The sequence below is a fragment of the Carettochelys insculpta genome, chromosome 1 (genome assembly GCF_033958435.1).
Source record: "Carettochelys insculpta isolate YL-2023 chromosome 1, ASM3395843v1, whole genome shotgun sequence".
NCBI lineage: Eukaryota > Metazoa > Chordata > Testudines > Carettochelyidae > Carettochelys > Carettochelys insculpta.
This window is the reverse complement of record NC_134137.1, coordinates 19,111,791-19,136,173: the sequence shown is the minus strand read 5'-3', so window position 1 is coordinate 19,136,173 and position 24,383 is coordinate 19,111,791. Positions and strand designations below refer to the sequence as shown.

General features: G+C 50.0%; 1 protein-coding gene across 1 annotated transcript in view; it reads right to left on the bottom strand.

Moving 5' to 3' along the window:
• The window catches only part of CAPN5 (calpain 5), a 115,556-nt gene that overhangs the window by 65,699 nt on the left and 25,474 nt on the right, over positions 1 to 24,383 (bottom strand). Inside the window, exon 3 of the mRNA XM_074981180.1 lies at positions 5,768 to 5,944. Coding sequence (XP_074837281.1) covers positions 5,768 to 5,929 — 162 coding nt within the window. The 5' untranslated portion in view covers positions 5,930 to 5,944. The remainder of the gene's footprint in view (positions 1 to 5,767; positions 5,945 to 24,383) is intronic.

Sequence of the window (24,383 nt, the reverse complement as noted above, 5' to 3'; positions counted from 1 at the left end):
GCTCCGTCCTGCAGAGGCAGAGGCCTCGGTGTGGCAGACACCTCATGCCTGGCACCAGTGCCCCCCTCTTCGCAAGAACCCTGAGCAGCAGTGCACAGTGGGAAGAAAAAGCTGGCCCCATTAGTCACTCCACAACCACTGGGGGGGGGTGAAGGGGGGGAGAGGCAGGGCTGTCCCCTCCCCAACCAGAGCTCTTAGCATTCACACCAGTAAATCAGACCAGGCACTGGGAGCCGGTTGGGCCCTGCAGTGCAGGAGATAAACTAAGGAGACGGGAAGTCCTTCCACCCCTTCCTTTCCCAGGGTCATACCTGGATGTCGGCAGCAGCTGCAAGGTAGTATGTGGATGCAGCACTACTCCAGCAGGTAACTTGTGATCCTGCAAAGTGCGAAACACCCTGAAACTCCCAGTGACCGTCACAGTGCCCCCAATGCACAGAAGACGACCCAAAGACACTCCTGGAGCAGTGCCCCATACAGGCACAGTCCTGCAAGGGAGGGGCTGTCTCGCTGATGAGGCTTCGCACAGGAGCAGCTCTTGCTGTGCTAATCTCGGCCTCCTCCAATTTGGCCAATTACCCTCTGCCAACATCAAAATGCCCACTAGTCATTTCCAAACAATACCACATTCCCCCTTCTCCCGGCCCAAGCCAGCAAAAATCTCAGGTGACTCCAACACTGCAGGTTACACTTGTTAAAATCACCTGCTTCCAGCTTAGCTGCATTTCAGCCCTGGATGAGTGGAGGGAGGGAAGGACAGTGGGGGAGCTGGATATAAACACAAGACTTATCTTACAAGAATGTTACGGTTGCAAGATCAAGCCCTCCAAAGTTAGGATGCACTAGCTTCCCAAGGGGACCATAATTCAATCCCTTATGAGCTGGTCTTTAACTGCATGATCACATGCTACTTTTTCCACAAGACCCCAGACTTGTTCTGGGCCCCGAATTCACTGGCTCTGGGTCCTTGGGATTTTCCATGGACTGTTCATTAGATTTATGGGTCAGTGTGATGAATTGGAACTGCATCGAGTTGGGGAAGAGGTAAATCAAGAGGCAACCACAAGCTGCCAGTGTTGGGAAAAGCTCCCCATTCAAGGTGGCAGTTGGGGACCCACTGAATTCCTCTGCAAGAGCAGGAGGGAAGAACCCTGCACCAACTCCCAGAGTTAGCTTCTGGGATTGCTTTTCTCAAACCTGCAGCACAGGGAGCAGCCCCTAGGAACCACAAGATGTTACCAGCCTGGCATTGTACCGTGGGAGATGAGTCCCGCTCTTCCAGAGAGCTGCAGTGTCAGAACTCTGCTGGGGCATCCCCAGGGCTTCCCCAGCTCGGCCCAAAGATAACTTCCAGCCAGGATCAGAGGGGTAGCCCAGTTAGTCTGTATCTTCAAAAACAACAAGGAGTCCTGTAGCACCTTATAGACTAACAGATATTTTGGAGTATCAGCTTTCATGGGCAAAGATGAAGCAGGTCTTTGCACACAAAAGCTTATGCTCTAAAATATCTGTTAGTCAATAAGGTGCCACAGGACTTCTTGTTGTTCCATCCAGGAAGACAGTGTTTATGCTGAACCTGCCAGGCTGGCTCTTGTAACCCACAGGATCCCAAGAGCGAGCCAGTCGGTGTCTGCTGTGCCCCCCGCACCCAGATTGAGGGAAGAATGAGGGCTGGTAATCCTTTGAGCAACCCCATGCTAGATGGCGGAGTTCCCTGGTATGTCCCAGTGAGTCCCAGCTGGCCTGCCGAGCTCAGTGCACCTCCTACACTGATGTCATGGCATATCCCAAAGGGTGGCATGTAACACATCACTGGAAAACTAGTAACTCACTGATCACTGACATAAGCGTGTGCTGTATGTACAGCTAACCTAACCCAGGGGAAGTTGATACATGGGTTTTGCCAGCCCCAGGCACCCTAGGCTTGAAGTGGTTTCCATTAAACACAAGGTTTAGTTTAGTTAAATGTCCCTCAGCAACCCCATTCTAGAGATTGTTCCAACACTCCTGGACACAGGGAAGGTGCTGACCCCTCATGCCAGGTGTGGCCAAGGACAGCAAACTATGCCTTTCTGTCAGCAACTGCAAGAAAATCATCCGCATCGTAAAAGTCACCGGTAGGGTAGAAGCCACCACACTGTCCACTCCAGGAAGCAGAATCTCCACACCCTGTAGGTATAAGGGAGCCTTATCTGGGGACACCCTTCAAAAGATTCCCTTCCCAGGTTTCTCTCCACTCCTTCCATAGTGCAGTAAAGGCTGAGTTATCCTTCATTTGAGGAGACACAAAAAACAAGTGCTTTGGGCTCTGGGATTGGGCTCTGCCATGCTGGAAGAACCACCACTGTGAGAAAACTTGAAACAAAAGACTCTAGCTCAGCAATGGGCAACCATCAGTCATGAGTGGGCCGCATGAGTAGCCCTTCTTCACCTCAGAGGGTCACAGCAGCCCACAGCCATCTGGAGTTCCACCTGCAGGCCTTCCTGCCCTACACACCTGTCATAGACTGGGGCACCAGACCCCACACTTACCTGCTCCTCCCACTTCCTCCCAGAACTTTTGGAATGCACAAATCACCTGATTTGCACTCCATCCATGCCCCTCCAGAGCTGGAATGCTGCGAATCAGCCAAAGGGGGCACAGAGACAGAAGAGAGGCTTGGGCCCAGGCAAACCCCTATTGGGGGTGAGGAGACAAGCCACTCAGCTTCACTCCTGGCCCCGGCACTGGCTTCCAGCCCTGTCCCCGGCCAAGGCTCTGCTCCCAAGTCCCACCCCAGAGCTGTGGCTCCAGCCTTGGCCCCCTTATCCCTTTCCATAGCCCTGCTGTCTGCAGCCGGCCACCTAGAGCCACAACCCTGTTCCTGGCTCTAGGGTGGGGGTGCAGATGGGGGGGTAGGGAAGAAGCACAAGGTAAAAGTTGGGGACCGCTGTCGTAGAGCTACTATGCTGACACAACCAGTCTGCAGCACAACTGCTGCAGCCACTTCAGTGATGGCCCAGTGCAACACGCCCTCCCTGCCACACCTGGCACACAAAGAATCAATTCACCCTCACCCGCCCTTGGCGCAAAGCCTTGTCGTTCCCTCCCCGGCTCCTGCCTGGACAAAGGCCCCACTGCGGCTCTCAAAAGACAAGCTGGCTTGCCAGAGACTCCCAGCTCAGGCAGAGAGACAGTGGCTGCTCAGAGACGCTGGCCATAGCAAGGCCCTGCTGTGGGGCCTCCCTGCACGTCACACCGGCTAACACAGTGCTGGCAGCTGCTCCCCGCTGCAAAGGGGTTGCTCTCCCATGGGTGCCTTCCATGCTGCATGAGGTGGGGAGCCCAGCTTGAGCTCAGCAGGCTGGTAACCAGTAAGGCTAAGATCTTTGTCAGGGTTATCGTTCATATAAGTCCCAGATGCGACACGGGCAATAAACCAAAATTCACAGAACCCAGCACCTGTCTGACTTTTGCTGGTGCAGCTCCATAGTTTCTCCTGCCTTTGTGGTGGCTGAGAGCTGGAGACAGCCCTTCCCCTGTGAGGGGGAACCTCAGAGGCTGTTGCCAATCCCCTGGACTATGCTGGGGCTCCACTGGCTACCAGCTCCTGCTCCCCCACATTCCCATCTGCTGCCACCTCCAGTCCCCCTGTCACCCCACCACCAGGGGCTGAAGCAGAAAATGTCAGGGAAGTCTCAGAGTCAGGGACTCATGGCCTCCACAACTTACCGGCAGCCTTAGTCCTGAGCTATGGAGCAGAGACCCAGCTAGACCGGAGACAGACAGAGGGAGAGCTCAGGGCCATACCCCGGCTGCCTGCTCCCCTTCTCCTACCCGAGGGACTGCTGGCGGTCCCCACACCACAGGCTCTGCACCTGTGGTGGGAGCAGCCCGGCAACAAGCAGAGGCAGCCCTGAAAATAGCCCTCCAGCCTGGAGTCCCAGCCCCCAGCTCCACCCAGCTCCACCCACCTGAGGCAGTGCTGGCTGGGAACCTGGTCCTTGAGCTCAGCTCCGCTCAGGCCGCCTCAGCCACTCCTCAGGCACTACTCCCATCCCCTGGCCTGGTGGAAGCGTGAGGAAAAGACTCAGGGGCACTCACTGGTGCTCCCTGCCCCATGGCTCCACACAAGAGGGCTCTAGGTTCCTAGTGCCCATCAGTCTCTGAGGGGCAGAGTGGGGCTAGGCCACAGATCAGCCAGGACATGGACCCACGACCACAGGCAGCAACAGGGCTACTGGAGGGCTTTCACCTAGGCCCATCCCAATAGCTCCAGAGCCCAGCTTGCTAGAGCAGGCACAGCCCAGGTGCCCACAGGATAATCACCGACAGAAGCTGGAGTGAACATCTTGCTTAGGCACTCTAGGCAGCACTGGGAATGCGATGAGTGCCCTGGGGAGGAAACAAACAGTGCATCAAGCTGCTGGCAGCAGATTGCAGTACCCTGAACAACCTCTCTCCCAGCCACAGAGAACGCTGCCAGGCCCATCCCCTTGCACTGAGGAGACACAGACAGACAGACAAAGGACAGTGCCATCCTGGGCACATGTGATCAAGGATGAACCGGACTGTTGGTCTCTCCGTGCCCTGGCAGGCTCCACTCCTGTCCCAGCTTACTGCTGTCCCTGTGTATTTCCAACCCACCCAGCTCTGCGGTGCGTAAGCACACAGGGGCTACTGCCACATCCAGAGCAGAGAGGAAAAACGTTATTTGAAGGGGACGAGTGAGTAACAATACCCAGCACTACAGAAATCTCTGGAAAGCCTTGGGGACAGAGGTTGATGCAGCTGACACGTCACTAAAATAACAGGGTGATCACCACCCAAAATCAAAAGAAAAAAGCCGACTACTAGGACATTAGCAGCACTTTGCAAACAGCAGTTCATCCATGAGTGGATCATCACCATCGTTTAGGCCTTCTATAGCTTAGATCTATTATTTAATTCACTTTACAAGCCCAGTTGTGTTATGGTTACAGCTCAGCATTGAGGGACAAGGCTACATGCTGAGTTAGTGGCAGAGGAAGGAACAAGCATCTTGAACACCTGCAACTCCAATTGGCTTCAATGAGCCAGATGGGACTCCCAGTGAAAACAATGCCAAAACTTGCACTGACTTCAGCAGGAACAGGTCCCGTTCCAATGGGAGCTGCAGGAATCCAGGACATGGCCTGTAGAACTCAGGAGTCCTAATTCCCAGCCCTGGTTCCAACAACTAAACATACTCACCACATGTCTGAGAAGCCATGCTTCCCTTCAAGTTGCTCCCAGGCTTTGAGTGCACACAAGCAAAATACAGAAAAAAAGAGCTCAGGTGAAAGCAAGGGCAGGATAATCCAGCAAATAGCAGGCCAGCCTGGCGAGTCAAAAGACACAGGTTCAATTCCCTGCTTTGCTACTGCCTCGCTGTTGTGAATAGTCAGGCAGGTCGACGGGAGAAACTTTCAGGTAAATTGATTGTAGATAAGTCAATTCTAGCTACACAATTACCATAACTAGAATTGCGTATCTGCAATTGACTTACCCGGCTAGGGTAAAGCAAGCCCAAATCTCTCTGTGCCTCAGTTCCCCCATCTGTACAATGGGAATATCAGCACCACCCTGCTTCCCAGAACTGGGGAGAGGATCACTACATTAGAGGTGGTGAGGAGCTCACATATGAAGATAACAAGGCAGAATGACAGTAGCTAGTGTGCAGGGAGCAGAGTTACTTGCTTTATAACATGTGACCCCAGGAGGGCAGCACAATGACACACACAGGCTGGACAGCCAAGCTCTACTTACATTAGGGCGTTTCCACTGGATGCCCTGAATTCGTGACTTGTAGAAGAGGGAGTCGTCAGTGGCGGGGAAGAGCGGGTCCTCGAAAAGCACCTTCCGCTGCTGGCAGTCTTTTTTCAGGGCTGAGAAGTGCTGGTTCTCATAGGGCTTCACTGACGAGAACATCCTTCAGCCCAGCTGCTAGAGGACAAAGCAACATGGATGAGATGGGGGGAGATGGGGAAGTGACTGAGCCCTGCAGAGGACCAGGCTTGCCCTTCCCAAGCCTTAGCTCCCGGCAAAAACGCTCAGATCCGTGCAGGAGCAGGAGCCACTTGAATGATGGGAAACATATGATTCCACAAGGTTAATGATCATTGGACAGCATGGCACCTGGGTCCCACTGGCTCACCTTTGTGACACCTCTGTGTTCAGGTACCAGGGTCCCAGATACAGTACAAAAGCCCAAATCACGCTATGCCTGCAGCCTCCGGCGTGCAAGTGAAATAACGAAGTCCACATGCGAAACCGGCAGCCCTTCAAGCAAACCACTGGGCAGGTGGGGCCAGCAAAGAAGTATGTGGGTAACAATTTTTACCCAGGTCTTTGATGAGTGGAAAAGTTTGTATTGAGGAAGGACAGTGACCCCCCACTCTCCATCTCTGTCCCCGTGGGAAAGAAACAGGCACACCCACGCATGTTCCACACGCAAAGAGAAAACATACGCTCCACTTCTACATCCCTTCAGAGTCAGCAGAAGCACAGCAGAGAGATCACACAATTGCAGTGGAGAGGTGCACATGGCCCCAGAGGTCTGTGGCACAGAGCAGACCTCTTCCCCTACCCCCACCCCAAAGACATTAATGAGCAAAAATCACATTGCCCTGAGATGACACTCTACACCCCCTTCATCCAGATGTAGATACCCGCACTCCAGTGGCAATGCCAGTGTAACACAGATTCCCTGGTGTACCAGCCTCATTAACTTAAAAAGCCTCTGGAGACAAAGCCGTGTCTTTCTAGATTAATTATCCACTTTCAAAAAGCAGCTGGATTCCTGGGCACAGACATGTTTTTTCTAACCCAGAGGGGACAAGGAAATCACATCCCGGTACATCCAAGAGATACAGCCACACCTGAACCTAGCCCTGCTAGTTCTCTACTGGCTCCTTTGAGTAGCATTCTAGGTTCCTGCAGCCATTCCTGCCTCCAATAGGGTAATGGTCTCTGGCACCTCTTAAGCCACAAGGTAGAATCTGCAGGAGTCTCGGTGATGGGCAGCAAGTGAAGTAAGGTAAATTCCGGTAAATAGGCATCATTGCCCAAAGACACTGGGAATCACTGATTAATGACTATAACATTAGCACAAGAAACTGCATGAGGATTGCTAATGACTATCTCCTTGTCCAGCAGATTAGGTGATGGACACATTTGGGGATCTATCTGGAAGCAGTTAGTTGAATGGTTATGATTAGTATGGAGAAAAAAAGTCAGACTTGCTAAGCTGTCCCCATGCAAACAGGGGTAATTATTCATGATGATTGCTAAGCAAATCCGCCTCCTCTCACAAGGGTGAGATGAAAACAATTCAGGAGACTTCTGCTGAGAGCAAGCCAAAGGTTTTAATTTGCCTTATTTATCAGTCTGATTAGCAGCAAAAATACTCCTTACTCAGTGCCTGAATGTACCCAAAATAACACGCACGCTGATTGCACTGAATGACACTACACAGGTTCTGGCAGTTGTGGATCATTTTACTGAAACAGCCACTCTCTGCTGCTTCATCCCAGACACTCTCAAGAGTCCTGAATCATCTCAAGTGACATGGGGTCTCATGGGAGACATGAACAGCCAGAAGCTTTGTCGATGGGCAATTCTGTCTGTTCCTGCAAAGCAGCCTGAGAATACAGAGCTCAGAGAACACCTTGAAGTGGCAGGAATGAGTGTGGAAGTTCATTGCCAGGACCAGAGCAGGTATGAATGTCTCCAGTAGGAGCTGGACATCCCAAGGTGCAGCATGGCTTCTTCTCTGCTCAGAGCTGCTTCAATAGCTCGAGAAGCCTTGTCCCCACTGGAGAAGACGACTACTGCTACTAGCATGAACCTCATGGTCGCCGTAGGTCTGCTTATCTCCCTGTCCCAAATACGAGACAGCGAGATATGGGGGGCAGAGGAAGGGATGGCTCCTCCCAGCTCCACCAAGCCCCGGGGAGCCAAGAAGGAGGCAGCAGCCACCGGCATGCCGGGGGAGACCTGGAAAAGCGGCAGCCACCGGCGATCCCCAGGAGCCCTAGGGAAGCGGCAGCCAGCGATGACCACCAGGAGCCGTGGGGAAGTGTCAGCTGTCAGCCCTGCCCTAGAGCCCACTGGAAGCCACAGCTGCCAGCACTCCCTGAACCCTGGGGAAGCAACAGGGACACGACAACTGCCAGCACTCCCCCCTGCTTCCCCAAGGCTCAGGAAAGTGACTCCCTCCACCAGCTGTGCCTGTGCAGCTGCTGGCAGAAAAGGTCAGTGGGGCAGGGATCAACAATGAGTCCCTTTTAAAAAATAAGTCAGGACACCTTTTTGGTGTCCCAAATATGGGACCGTCCCACCCAACACGGGATGGATGGTCACCCAAGGCAGACCATTCACTCGCTGCGATCGGCCAATGAAATTGAATAGAAAATGTAATTCTATGAATGAGGAGCTAGGGTGGGCTAGTAGACAGGGCATGGCCCTGGGGCTCTCACAACAAGACCTTGGTCAAGTCACTTTATTCCCACGTCCCCTCCTTCCTTGGTCAGCCTCGTCCACTTGAACGGAATTGACCCTGGTATTTAGGCACCTAACACCTACTTATTTCACATTAATGGGTGTTAGGGACGTAAATACCCATGAGGAAGCCTATCCTTGGATTCTAAGCTCTCCAAGGCAGGGATCGTCTCTTACTATGGCCAGATCTGAACTACAAATTTGCATTGGTATAACTACATCTCTCAAGGACATGATTTCCGTTCCCTTGGTGAGAAACATAGTTCTGAACACAGAAGAGTCCCTGGTCCAGGAGAGTGGAGGGTAGCAAATTAGATTTGAAAAGGGTGTGTGATCTGAGGAATGCATACCAGTCAGCTTTGTCTCTGTACCCAGCAAACTGAACGAAGTGACTGAAATCAGAATAAGGAACCACCTGGAAGATGGTAGGGTCTGACCCATATGGCTTCAGAAATGGAGAGCAGTACCTCCACTAACCTCTCTGAATTCTTTAAACATGTCCATAATACAACAGATAACGGAGAACCCAATGACAATTGATTTTCACTTCCAAAATGCCCTTGATAAGATCTTGTACACGAGGCTACTAAAGAGGCAAAGCAGTCATGGATAAGAGACAAAATACTGTCATGGCTTAAAAACTGGCTAGCAGACAGAGATAAGAGTAGGATTAAAATGGTCAATTCCCATAATTACAAAACAGCAGACCTGAAGGTCCCACACTAGGTCCTGGCCTGTTTATATGTATTTATCAATGATCTGGAAATGGGGCTGAGCAGTGAGATAGCAAAATCTGCAGATGACACAAAGTAATGTAGGTTAGTCAGGATCACAGCCACCTAAGAGGAACTTCAGAGAGATCATCCAAAACTGTGGGAACGGGCAACACACAGGCAGATGAAGCTGAATGTTGATAAATGCAAAGGAGTAGTGAAAAATGTAACCCGCTCATACAAGAGCGCCACAAGGAAATATCCTGTCTCCCAACGTGTGCTTAACCTGAGGGACTCCCTGAAGCCAAGAACTAAATGAAATACAAAAAGGGACTGGATCTTTCTGTGGACAACAAGGCTATCCAGCGTTCCAATTAATGACAACAAAAACCTCGGAAGGGGAATTAAACCTCTTGCTTTGGCTCTGAAGCCAATCTACCCAGAAAGCAGGAGCCCTGGCAGTGAGTGTCTCAGCCTGGTTTGCAGATGTGGGGCTTGCGCTACAGCTCTAAAAATATCTGTAGATGTTCAGGCTTAGGCTAGAGCTTGGGGCTTTGGATCTGCCCCTCCTCCCAGGCCCAAACGTCTCCACAGTAGCACAAGCCCAAGTCTGCAGACCCAGCTCAGAGGCAAATTGCCGTGGCTCTGGCTTGCTGTGCAGAGGTACCCTGAGCGTCTGTCTCCACTGCAGTACAAAGTGAAAATCATCCCAGAAGCGAGTTTCAGGGCCTGGGTCAATGGATGCAGGCTGGCACATCTATCACAGCAGGGGTGGAAAGAGCAGTATAGACATCTGGGCTGGAGCCAGGGCTCTGAAGCCCAGTGAGTTGGGGAAATCTCACAGCCAAACATGTACACTGCTGTGTTTTACCCTGTGGTGCAAGCTCTTCAGCCTCTGTCAGTCAACCCAGACTCAGAGACTCACTACGATGGAGGTAGTTTGCTGTACAGACCTACCCTCAGAGACCAGGAAGACACACACAGGGGGGTCAGACAGACCCCTACTTTAGGGCAATGTGGGACTGACACCTTCTGGAGCACGTGGCAGGGGTCATGTCCACCGCCAGGATACAGAACTGACAGGACCTTGGTCTGATCTAGTCTTGCAACTCCTGTGGCAGGAGAAACCACTGAGAAGTGCTGGTTAAACCAGGTTCTTGTGCAAGCCACCAGCTATCCAAGTCCTACCACTAAGGGGAAAACAGGCAGGAACGTGCATACCATGGGAGGGCCACGGACAATCTGGTTGGCTTCTCATACAGTGCTTTGTATTGAGTCAGGCCTGCAAAAAGCACAGACTTGCCTGTGGAAACCAAACACTTCCCTGTTCCTCACAGGTCCTGCGTCAGGCCAGTAGACAGAGCAAGGTGGTCTAGTGGGCAGGACATTAGCCTGGGACTGCAGAAACTTGGGTTTAATTCTCTGATCTTCTAGACCAGGGTGGGCAAGATACAGCCTGTGGCTGGATCCAGCCCCTAGACGGCCCGCTGGGACCTTCAAGCACACAGCAGGAAGCCAGGCAAAGCAGTGTGGAGCTGTCTCATGCTGCTTTCATCCGCTTCCTGCTCCACGGAGCTCTCAGCTTCAGACCCCAGGGGGAGGATTCGCACACTGCCCCAGCAAGAATCTCTCAGCTCCCATTGGCCGGTTTCTGGTTTCCAGCCAATAGGACCTCAGAGGTTTTGCTGGCGGGGGGGGAGAGGGGGAGCAGTGCACAAAGCCTCCCCCTCTCCGCAGTGCATGGAGCAGAGACACACACAGCAGGCTTGACCGAGCAGAGGCAGGGTAACCATCCGCCCGTTGTCCGCTGCACGGTCCCATACCTGGGGCTTATTTTGTAAAAGGGACGAACTGTCCTGTATTTGCTGCGCAGGCGCAGCCGCCTGCTGGAGAGTGCGCACTGTGTGTCAGAGGGAGCCAGCAGGTGAGCTACTTTCCCAGTCTCCGAGGCTCGGGAGAAGGGGGGTGTCCCAGCTGCTCCATTGTGGCTGCTTCCCCAAGGCTTGGGGAAGGGGGAACGCCCCCGTCCCGATATGGTCACCCTAATCCAAGGCCACAGCAGGCAGGAAGCCTGCCTCAGAGAGCTGCTGGCTGGGAACGGCTTAGTCACCTCCCGTCCAGACTCTGCCCCTGGCATCCCAGACTCTCCCTCGCCCGGGTCACCACTCAAACCCTCTGTACTCCCCACCCCAGGTCACAACTCCCTCCCAGGCCCTGCACCCCCTCCTTCACCTCTCCTCTGGGCCTCTCCTGTGCCCATACCCGCTCCTGGACCTTGCACCTCAATCCCCTGCCCCAGATCACAACTCCCTCCCAGGCCCTGCACCCCCTCTACAGAAAAGAGTGACCCTTGGCCACTTACCAAAACAATGGAATGCCCCCCGCATCAAAAATTATTGCTCACCCCTGTTCTAAATGCTTCCTCTGTGACCTTAGGTACATCACTTAGCTCTTCTGAGCACCACTTGCCCACCTGTGGGACAGGGATACATCACCATCCAAGCAAACATAAAGCAACCTCCAAAAGCAAAGCGCAGAACCTAGCTCCATGGTGCTGGGGGGGTGGGGTTGGAAAGACATAGAGGATCCTCGAATGTCAGTCAAGGAGAGACCTGAGCCCTGTGGAAATCAAGCTCCATGCAGGGGTGAGGCAGGGGGTGCAGGGCACGAGGGGAGTCATTATACAGCTGCTAGCAGAACTTCTGCAATGGCTGCCCCTGAGCACCCCATGCACTGTGCCTCTCCTTTCCTGCTTCTGTCCTCCTGGAGTGCGACTTGGGAACAATCAGTGCACCAGGGTACACAAAAGGACAGCTGGCAATCCAGCACCAGTTCTTATGGCCTTTCCCAATGGTCCTACAATCCTGCCATGGGCGTCAAGGACCAAGCAGATGCTCAAAGCTAACCTCTGCCAGCAGAAGCAGCTTTTAAAAATCTAAAGGGCGTGACACCTGACACTTCTGTATTGGGAAAGATAATGGAGCAGATAACCTGTGAACCCCTAGAAGATAATAAGTGGATAAGTTACCATCAGCATGGATTTGTCCTCAGACCAACCCTGCAGCTTTCTTTGACAGGATGCAACCCTTGTGGATGGCGGGGGAGCATTAGATATGCTATATCGTGACATTAGGTTTCTGAAAACTGTCAAGTTTGTGAACAATATCAAGCTGGGTGGGGCTGACTGTGCTTTGGAGGGTAAGATTAAATTCAAAATGATCTGGACAACCTGGAGAAGCAGTGTGAAGTAAACAGGATGAAACTCAAAGACAAATGCAAAATGCTTCATTTAGGAAGGAACTGTCACTTATGCATGTATAAAATGGGAAAGGACTGTTTAGGAAGGAGGACTGCAGAAAGGGATCTGGGAGTTACACTGGTTCGTAAGTCAAATACGAGTCAACAGGGTAACACTGCTATAGTAAAAAATCAAACAACATTTTGAGGTGTAGTAACAGGAGCGTTGTAAGCAAGACACAAGAAGTAATTCTTCTGCTCTACTCTGTGCTGATTAGGCCTAAACTGGAATAGCGTGCCCAATTCAGGGAAGATGTGGAAAAAATGGAAAAAGTCCCGAGACCAACAAAAAGATCTAGAAAACACAAGGTCTATGTGGAAAGACTGAAAAAATTGGGTTTGTTTGGTCTGGAGAAGAGAAGACTGGAGGGAACTTGATAACAATTTTCCACGTACAAAGACTGTTAGCCGAAGGAGGGAGAAAAATTGTTTCAACTAGCCTCTGGAAGTAGGACAAAAAGCAATGGGCTTAAATTATAGCAAGGGCAGCTTAGATTGGACATTATAAAAAACTTCCCATCAGGGTGACTAAAAAGTGGAGCAAACTCCCTAGGGAGGGTGTGGAATCTTTATAACTGCAGATTTTCCAGGATGATCTAGACAGGGACCCAAACATGGTTCGCCATTAGATTTTCTAAGGGTCACCGGCTGTGTGGCTCCAAGCTGCATGTGGCTCTTTAAGGAGCCATTTGCAGCTCCCACTGCTACTGCTGCTCCCTCCTCCAGCTCCCCGTCCCTGCCTGCCACTCTGAAATGGAACTCAGTTTCATTGGTTTAACAGCTGGCATGATGGATCTGGCCATTAAACCAATTAAATTGGAACAAAAAAAAGCAGCCAACTAGCACTTTAAAGACTAACAAAATAATTTATTAGGTGATGAGCTTTCGTGGGACAGACCCACTTCTTCAGACCACAGCCATACCAGAACAGACTCAATATTTAAGGCACAGAGAACCAAAAAAGTAATACTGAGTCTGTTCTGGTAAGGCTATAGTCTGAAGAAGTGGGTCTCTCCCACGAAAGCTCATCACCTAATAAATTATTTTGTTAGTCTTTAAAATGCTACTTGGCTGCTTTTTTTGTTTTGATAGTATATAGACTAGCACGGCTCCCCCTCTGTTACTATTCAATTAAATTGAGTTCCATTTCAGCACAGCAGGGCAAGGAACTGCCCATGCTGCAGGTGGGGGAAGAGAGTAGGAGGGCTGTGGGGGAAGCTCCATGCATAGAGAAGGCGATGGCAGCCCAGCAAAGGAGCATCAGGAGGCAGCAACAGTGCTTGTGTGAGGTAGATGGAGGGCAGTTTTGGGTTGTGAGGGGTTTAAGGCCGGGAGGAGGGGGACCGCAAATCAAGATTTATAAAAAAAAATTTTTCCCAGGGGAGAACTTCTCCCCCGGTTCTGAATTGCCCTGGGTCACAAAGTTTTACTGAACTGTCAAAATAGGTTGCCCTCTCGAAAAGTTTGGGAACCGCTGATCTAGACAATCCTTAGTCCTACTTTGACTGCAGCAGAGTGGACTTGATGACCTCTCAAAGTTCCTTCTAGTTCTAAACTTCTACAATTCTATGAAATGTGAAGCAGATTACTAAAATTTAAAATAATTCCTGCCAGCCACCGGGAGGAACATTTACTTCCTGCTGCCAGACTGTTCAGCTTTTCATGTAGACCATTTGGGAGCCTTAAAATTCTACCTGCCCTGCAGGAAGGAAGTACCTGTATATACAGGACATCTGGGAGGCTGCACCTCTCGGACTGTCGCAGTGCCATTCACTGTACAGTTTTGGAATACCTCATGGGTGAGTCAACACAGTCTGCCAGGAAGCTCTGACTTGGGTAGAACTACAGAACGATACCTTTCGAGAGAGGAAACAGCATGGTCGAGTGCAGCGTTTCTTAAACTACGCTCTGCAGAACACTGGTGTTCCGTGAACAACTCGCAGGTGTGCCACGAGTGTCTGGCACTTTTTTGCTATCATCTACTGATAGTATCTATATCTTACGTTATTAAAACCAGATACAATGTTACTTCTCCATTGCTATGATACCTGACTACATTACTTCATTTTGGTTTTCCTGTATACGTTGCTAAGTTTTTGGGTTTTTTTTTGTTTGTTTGGCAAGAATTATTTTTAAGAAAATTTTCATAGGTGTTCCACATACAATATATTATTGTTTGGTGTTCCATGGGCTCAAAAAGTTTAAGAAACACTCATCTAGTGGTCAAAGCAGAGTCTCAGGATCAAGGAGACTGGAGTTCTGTGCTCTGCATTTCACATCCTTTGGGAAAGTCACTTCACTTATCCCTGCCTCAGTCTCCCCCAGGAAGCTCACCCGCTACCTGAAGTGCTGGGAGAGTAAAGTCATGAATGTTTCAGAACCTTAGATGCAAGGTGCCAAGCTTTGTTTGAACTAATGTGCTGCATCCAGACATACAGCTGGTGAACACCATCAACTTCAGGGCCTTAAAGCCAATGAGAAAACAACAAGAAGTCCTGTGGCACCTTATAGACTAATAGAATTTCTGGAGCATTTTGTGCACAAAGACCCATTTCATCAGATGCAGGACTCGGCACAACGCTATAAGCCCCTTAGGAAGTAGCTCCCTGTAGTCATTGGACAGTGATATTTACACCCGTGGTGGGCAACCTGTGGGCAACATGCAGACCACTGAGGCGCCAACTGCAGCCCACACACCCCCAGCTGCCCTCCTCTCCCATGCATCTCATGCACTGAAGCCCCATACTTGCTTGCTTCATCCCTTCCTCCCACCACCTTTGGAGTGTGCCAATCACCTGATCTGCGCTCTGTCCACCTTCCTCCCCATCCCCTCCAGAGCTGGAATGCTGTGATTCAGCTGTTTGTGGTGTTCCAGCTCTGGGAGGGGGAAGGAGCAGAGGATGGAGCATGACATATAGGCGGTTCAGGTACTCTGAAGGTGCTGGGAGGGAGAGAGAGGAGGAAGGATGTGCAGGGCCCTGGTTACCTGCCCCACAAGAAGCATGTGGGGGAAGGAAGGGGCGGTGGAACCCCAGTGGGCTGCAGCTGCTTCGGCCCAATGAGGTGAAGGAGGGCTACATATGTGGCCCACTCACTGTTGGTGGTTGTCCATCACTGGTTTACACTGTTATTCGTTCAGCATCCTCTTACAGCTGAGCACGTGCAGAGCTGTTCTGGGGTGTCCACGCCCAGGCTGGAAGAAATGGTGGGGTGGAGGGGAGGTAGAGAAATGCACAGATGCAATTCCGAAAGAGTCTTGTGAGAGATCCATAGGGGAATCTGGTTATGGAAAGCCATCCACTGTAGGGCCCTCAAGACCACACAAAGGCAGAGCTCATTTGGATTATTATTGTCTGTACAGTAACCTCTCGAGATACATGCAACTTGATTGGGCGTGTCTCAGGTAAACATGACTGCCACCCATGACAGGAGAGGGAAACCACTGCTATTGGGGCCGCAGCCTGACTCTTGCTGCCCCAACAGGAACAGGTTTCCTACTCTCTTCAAGGGCAGCAGCCAAGAGTCAGGTTTCCTGCTCCTGTCAGGGACAGCAGCCCAACTTGCAGCCGCCACCCTCTGACAGAAAACCAACAGGAACGGTTAGCCCTGGTTAGTTTCCTGGCTCCAAGGAGTGGAGGTGAGCCAGGCTACTGCCTGATTCCCAGCTCCCCACCACTTGCAAGACCTGGGATACTGACCAGCTGGTCAGTTTCCTGTGTCCTGCAAGAAGCAAGCAGTGGGGAGACGGGAACCAGGCTGACCCCTGGTTCCCGGCTCTCTGCCACTCCGGAAGCCAGAAAACAGAGTAGACCTGCTCAGCTGGTCAGCTTCCCAGTTCCTAAAAGCACAGGAGAGCTGGCAACCAGGCTGCAGCCTGGCTCCCACCTCCCCTTGACTTGCACAAAAATTCGAGTTACGCAGGGGTTGCAGAAACGAAACCCCCGCGTAACTCGAGGGTTTACTGTAGCACCTAGAAGCCCTACTCACGGACCAAGGGCCCGTTGTGCAAGAGGTACAAAAACAGAACAAAGAGATGGTCGCTGCCCCAAAGAGTTTACAAACAAAGTACAAGACAAGAGATGGATATAGACAGCTGAAGAAGCACAAGGAAATGGAGATCATGCAGCATGATGAGCAGTGGTCTCCGCACATTTTCAGAGAAAGCTTTTTATAGGCAAGACTACAAAGGAACTTTTTAACGTAGGGCCTTGAAAGAGGATAAAGTAGCAGCTTTTCAGGTATTTACGAAGGGCACACCCCAAGCACAACAGGCAACATTGGAGAAAGCACAAAGGGACTCGTTTGAAAATACAACAAGCAGGACTGTCAAGCTATGAAAAAAATTAACCATGATTAATTGAGCTGTTAAACAATAATAATTTTGTCCAGTCTGCACAGGATTTCCTACAAGTGCCCCATTCATTCAAGGGATGAAACATGCGACTCCAGAAAAAAGCACGCCTACGGCCCTGAAAAGACACCCAGGAGGCACACTTCTGGTTTTGCCAACTTACTTTTCTTTCTTTCAGAGCCTCCTGGGTCATCTGCTTCACCTCCCAATCAAGCAGTCTCCAGTGCCTGGCACACAAGTGTCTCAATTTCCCCTCCAGTCACTTGATCAAGGGCTCTCCTGGCACTGCCCCAGCCTGCATCTGGTGGGAGGGGGAAGTTGTGCCCCACATAGGCTCGCTCCCAGGCACTTCCTCCTCCATAAAGCCAAGTCCCTTGCGCCTCTCTAAAGGAGGAGGGAGAGGAGTTGCCAAGGCTGTGAGCCAGAGCTCTCCTGCAGTCACCAGGAGGGATCTTGTGGCTGGCAGCTCCCCAGGGTGTTGGCACTGCAGGACTGGAGATGTGCTGGCAGGGATGGGGAGAGGGGGCTGTCATCCACCCTGGGCAAACACCTGAGAGCAGGAGTGAGGCAGACCGCAGGGTGCGACCTGGCTGTGTGCCAGGGTCCAAGCTCTGTGTGGAGGTGAGGGAGGATCTCCCAAGCTCTCCTGCGTGAATTAGAGTAGAGACCAGAGCGGAGGAGGTGAAATTAACCCGTGGCGCAGCAGCAGTGTGAGTGCAAGGGAGAGGCTGAGGCCATGGAGCACAGCTGCCTGCCACTGCCACAGCAGGCAGTGATGGAAGCCTGGTAAGGCAGTGTGGGGCAAAGTGGGGAGGTACTGCTGCCTCCCTGCGTAGGATCCCCCGTTACTGCCCAGCAGAAAAACTGAAACCAAACACCCTGCTGTCGTTCTTCTCCCCTCTCCCCGCAAGCCCCAGCGGCCAGCGGGCACTTCCAGTGCCCGGGCTGTGCCTTCCCGGACGGCTCCCAGCAGAGCTCCACAGAGGTGTACACTAGGGCCGTCAGTTAATGTGCATTAATTTTTTTTAAAAAGTTAAGTCTGCCCTGCATTAAGGGCAGGCATTAACATGTGTTAATTGACAGCCCCAGTAACAAGAGGCCAGCAGAGGCTGGGATCTATGCAGAGGAGGAAGTCCACATCTTGATAATGAAGGGGGAGGACAGGAAGGGATGTATATATGCTGCTTATCTTGACCTTCACCAGCCTGTTTGATATGATAGAGAAGGGGGAGGGCAGGGGAAGGAAGCAAGGAGAGGGGTAACATGGTCAGAGCAACAGATAAAGAAACTGGATATCAAGGGGGTGAGATGGCATTTGTCCAGGGCAGACAGAAGGATTTAGCAACAATCGATATGTGAAATTATGAGTGTTGTAAGCATTGTAGAAAGCTAAAAAAGGCCATAGCTGAGGGTGTTATCTAGGAAGAATGAACAAGATTTACACCTAACTTGGATTTGAGGTCCCGGTACTTGTCTCAGAGACGTGCTCTAGCTCAACTAGAGGTTTAGTGGTGCAAAAACTTGGTGAAATGCTATGGTCTGTGACTGTCAAAAATCAGGCCAGAGAAACTGTAATGTTCCCTAGTCTTTAAAATCTAGGACTACATAGTAATTACAGCTCCCAGCACACACACGCTGGGTGTGAACTCATTGTGGCAGGCTGCACTTTTTAAGGCAGTGGTTTGTATTTCCTTTGCAAACTGGAACTCAAAGATTTTTTCCTACCTACAATCTCAGCAGTGGTCCTAGAGAGCTGTGCTAAGCTCCTTTGCTGGGATTCAGTAGGACACACTCTCCCTCGGAGTCAGTACTGAACCCATGTGGTATTACAAGGCACTGCTACTGGAGGGACCAATATGGTCCCTTTTTGTCTCGAGAGAGAGTGGTTAGCAACGGTGGTGAGGATCCATGGGCAGTGTCTGAGTCTGCAGCTTCTCTTGTGGCTTATCCATCCAATATTGGATTTGCACAGTTGACTGCAATAACCACGTCAGTCTATTTCCGACTTCTTGAATCCGAGAGCTTTTCCTTCTAAGACAAAGTTCTTTTGCGTGGCTTGCACATATACTATCGAAGGATGATGTGCCCTGTTGTAGCAGTCATGGCCAGGTATTTTGATCTGATGATGTAGATTCCCAGGATTTTGGGAATGTTGAATTTTTTCATGGCATTTTTGCATATATCCTTGAATCTTAGTTTTGGTCTTCCTCTCGTTCTCAACGCACATGACAGTTCACCAAAGAGGATTTCTTTGGGAAGACATTCGTCACCCATTCTTCTCATGACCAACCCAACATAGTTTTCTGCTGTTGAGGATCACTCTGAGACTGGGTATGCCACATCTTGACGGGACATCTGCATGTGAAACTTTATCTTGCCAGTTGATATTCATAATTCTGTGGAGGCAGCAAAGATGGAAGCTGTTCAGTTTTTTTGCACGGTTCGAGTATGTGGTCCATGCCTCAGAACCGTATAGCAGGATACTCAATACACATGACTGGTAGAGTACTATCTTTGTTTTCACTGTCAGTTTAGGATTGTTCCATGCTTGTTCTCTCAGTCTGCCAAAAATCATAGTTGCCCTCCCGATTCTGATGTTCAGTTCTTCATCCATGGATAGGTTTGTGGTGACAGTAGATCCAAGGTAACAGAATTGCTGAACCACATCTAATGGGCTGTTATGCAGAACGATATTGAGTCGCTGAGGTATACCTTGAGTGAATACAACAGTTGTCTTCATGCTTATGTCAAGGGAAAACAACTTGCAGGCTCTGGACAGAGAATCCATCAGTGACTGTAGTGTCTTCCTTATGAGTGACAAGAGCTGCATCATCTGCGAAGAGGAGTTCTCTATGAGGACTTTCTTGACCTTAGTTTTGGCCTTGAGTCTTGCCAGAGAGAGCAAGCCATCTAATCTTGCATGGAGAAATACATCATTGTGTCAGTTTTGAAATGTGTAATTTAGTAGAACTGAGAAGAATATGCTGTAGAGAGTAGGGGCAAGAACACACCCTTGTTTGATTCCGCTGTTCATTGCAAATGGTTCCAATTCAGATCCATCATATTGCACTGCTGCTTTTGTGTTTTTGTGAAAGGATGTTATGAGCTTGAGTAGGGTCAGTGGGCAGCCAATCTTGGTTAATACTCTGTACAGTCCTGATCTATTAAATGTGTCAAATGCCTTTGTTAAGTCCACAAATGCTATGAACAACAACTTTCCTTGTTCTCTGCATTTTTCCTGTAGTTGTTGAAGAGAGAAAATCATGTCCACTGTTGACCTGTCAGCCCTGAAGCCACATTGTGTTTCTGGATAGACTCGACCTGTGAATTTTTGCAGGCGTTTGAGAATGACATGGATAAATTATTTGCCTGTGATGCTCAGTAAAGAGATGCCTCTGTAGTTGTTGCAGTCACCCTCGTCGTCTTTGTTTTTACAGAGAGTGGCAATGTTTGCAGCCTTCATGCTGTATGTGACATCTCCTGCTCTCCAACATTTTAGGAGTAAATCATAGAGGAAGGGGAAGAGCACAGCATTGTTTGCCTTCAGGACTTCAGCTGGGATTCTATCATTTCCTGGCACTTTTCCACTGGAGAGAGCACCAAGAACTTGAGAAAGTTCCACCTCCACAGGCTCTGCATCTAGTTCAGACATTTCTGGAAGTGTTGGGATAAGGTTGTCAAATTCAGGCGGTATTGTATGCTTGTGGGAATAAAGACTTGAGTAGTGTTCCACCCATCCGGACAGCTGCAGCTTTTTGTCTGTGATCACCTGTCCATTTAAATACTTCAGTGCAGCGACTTTGGTAACGTTTAGTCCGAGTGCTTTCTTCAATAGATCATACATGGTTGTCAGGTCACCCAAATCAGACAGCTTTTGAATATTAGAACATAGATCGGGCCAATATTTGTTCGCATACTGCCTGGATTCTTTCTGAAGAACAGATCTTGCATGTCAGAGTTGATCTCTTGTGCTTTGAGATGGGTTCTTTATGTTATTCAGATGTGCGTTGTATTTTTCTTTGAGAAGAGGCCTAAAAATGTCAGCATTTTCCTCTATCTAGTCTTTCTTGGAGAATTTGTGTGTTCCAAAGGCAGATTTGGCACAATCACACATTGCATCTCTCAGCACCGATCATGTTTCATCAAAGGTTTGTTGGTCCAGTTCTCTGGTATTGATCTTTGGCTTACTGCATTCCTTTGTCATATAGAGTTTCTTTGGGACTATTTTCACTCCGCTGATGATCAAGAAGTGATCAGTGTCACAATCCGTACTGTGGTACGTGCATGTAAACTTGACGACATTGAGATGTTTCCTGCATAACAGTACAAGGTCAAGTTGATGCCAGTGACTGGATCTGGGGAGGCACCATGAAACCTTGTGACACTCTTGCAAGATAAAGAAAGTACAAGTGACGCAGAGCTGATTCTGAGAGCTGAATTCAAGAAGCCTTTGGCCATTTTCATTCACTTTCTCAATACTGCGATGACCGAGGCAGACAGGCCGGAACTGATGGTCACATCCAACTCTTGCACTGAAGTCACCAAGGACGTTCAGTTGTTCACCAGTTGGAAAGGAGTGAACTTACACCCTTCCAGAAGAAAGTGCAGTTGGTTTCCTTCACTGACCCGGCACCTGCCAGTCTGGTTTCCTGGAGAGCAGCTATATCGACGTTCAGTTTGCGTAGCTGTAGATCTATGGCTGCTGTTTTGCATATTGAGTCTGCATTTGTAAGGTCACGCGCAGATTCAAGTCCTGGACACATGGTCCACACATTCCACCTACCAAGCTGGAGGCAAGTTGACTGATTATTTTGTTTTTTGGCGGGTATGTCATTTACATCTACTTTTCAATTTTTGGTCTATCCCCATGCACCCGATGAGGAAGGCAGATGTGGTGGATCAGCACCTTATTGACTGGGGACTGCCTGGCTTGAGGCGAGCGGCAGCTGACCAGTGGAGCGTGATGACTCCTCCCACTGATGAAAGTGACTTGTGGCGCCCTCCTCTTCACCAGTTGAGGACTTATAGCCCGTAACAGCCACTTCCCGTGCTCTCTCCATGCTATCTGCAAGGATGGAGTGTCCTCTCCATTTGGCACACTATTACACACTGCATTGCCTGGGCCAGTGTTTGGAGCAAATGCATTGCCCAAGCGGCACTGTCCCCCTCTTGTTTGCCCCAGTTGAATCCAAAGAAGAGGCAGAAGTCAATAACTTTGGAACTGAGATGACTGCAAGGAAATGCCGGAAAGCAGGTTTGATGAATCCTCCCTGCTAACTGCCTTAGGGTCTCCTCGATATAAAATGTAAAACAGAGATCCCGACACCTACCATCACTAAGGGTACCTCTCCGCAACCCCTAGACACTTGCAGCTGGCCCACCCCAGCTGAGTCAGGCTCACAGGACTCTAGGCTCTGATAAAGAGGGAGGATCCCAGAGCCTGAAATCTACACAGTGATGAAAGAGCTCAGCACCCCGAGCCATGGGAGCCCAACTTGGCTGGCACAGGACAGTTGGCAGTGTTTTTTCTGGGCAGAAATACCCTAAAGATCCTATGGCAGAGGCTTGCAAATGTAGAGTTACTCATTAGCTGGAGGGACTAGTTTAAGTAATTGCCACCTATAAACATATGCTCCTCCCACATTTTCAGTTGACACAGTACACTTAAATTACCATCCTAAATGTTGGAAGGGTGTTGCTGTATGCTGTTAAACAGTGGGGACTTTCCGCCTAAGAGGTGGCTGCATTTCACAGAGAGAGAGAAGTTATTCTGTTTGTCAAGCTCTTTGAGATTTCCTAGGATGGCAAGCAAGGTGCTAACATAACTTCTGTTAATAAGAAACAGAGGACTCACCAACAGAAATTGATTTGGTTTGCAATGGAAAAAGAAGGTTGCGGTTCAAGAATATTTGGTAACAAATTTATAAAACCATAAAGAGAGGCAGAATTCTGATGTTGCCTGCTGTTAAATCTTTTACCGTTTCTAATTTGCACTGTATTTCACTTCAAAAGCTGCACATTAGATTTAACACTTTAAAATGCTGCGTGCAGTCTAATTGTTTTTTTCTCCTCTCGCACAAAGCCAGGGGCACCAAGTTCAGAAATGTCAAAAGAGCATTAGAAATAGACACTGGGGATGATGCAAAATAAAGACAACCTGGTTGAGAAAAATCAAGGCCATTGTATTACAATGAAAAAAAGGCTGCACAGGCAGTGGATTAAAACTTTGGACTGAAAGCATGGATCCAGCTATCTCGCACAGCAGTGAAGAGGCTGAAAGGATTGAAATGAGAGATTTTCTTCTATGTCACTCATATGACTCAGGTATATTATAGAATTCTTGTTATCACCGCCAGAGATTTTTGGAGGCAGCCAGCACCGCCAGCTGGAAGTGATTACATGCATACGGGTGCTGAAACCGAATAACAGGTTGAAGTGCTCATACAGGCAGGGTCCCATTGCAAAGTAAATGACAATTCTCTTCCTACAGCAGAAATTCCAAACTTCCAGACCCAGGGCTGCTACGGCATATCTGACCTGTGTGGGATGACTCCGAATACAAAACGGTGTGACAACACGCACCCCCTGATGCAACTTCCAGGCCACCCCCGAGTCCAGCAGCTTGATTCCAGCACGATACAACAGAAAGTTTCTAATCATTCTTTAGCTTCCAGTCACAGGGGGGGAATCCTTGGCACTGCTGAAATTAGAGGGAGTTTAGCCATTAACTTCAATGGAGTCATGATTTCACCCACAATGTCTTATTTTCTAGCGCAGGGATGGCCAGCCTGCAGCAGCTCTCTGAACAAAGGGAGCACTCTCCTCCACTCGGTGCCACGCCCCAGTGCCTGGAAGGAGAAGTGCATGGCAGTGGTGGCTCTGGTGAGTCTCAGGCATTGGGTTAGAGCAGGGAGGGGGGCTGGGGTGCCTGGCTTTGGGGGAGAGGGGCGAGGCTACAGCAAGGAGGTATGGGAGTACGTGGCTCTGGGGGAGGCGGAGGGCATTGGGTTAGAGCAGGGTGGCTGTAGGTTCTTGTCTCTGGGGAGCGGGAGAGCTAGGTTTAGAGCAGGAAGGTTGGGGGTACCTGGCTCTTGGGGAGGACACTGGGCCACATATTAGGTGTTTTCCACACACACAGAGATAAAAATAAATATCTAATATGTGGCTCTTTGCACTCTATCCACAGCTATTTTGGCTCTTCATCCCTTACTGGTTGGCCACCCTGGTTCTAGCTCCATGTGATGTTGGAGCAACACCCACATTCTTTGAGAAGTGGCTCAGTCACTTCTCAAGCAGATGGGAAGACATTTGCTGTCTGCCTTGAAGTGGATATTCTGCACGTGATCAAAGCTCTTGTAGCCACATTCCCTCCTTATAAACAAATATGCTCAACAAAGCTGGAAAACTACCACACACCCAGCAAGACAATACTGCTCTGTGTATGCTCTCCCGCACTTGTTTTACCCCACTAAAGATGCAATTCAACTAGCAGTGAGTCAGCCAACTCAATTTTCCACCTGTT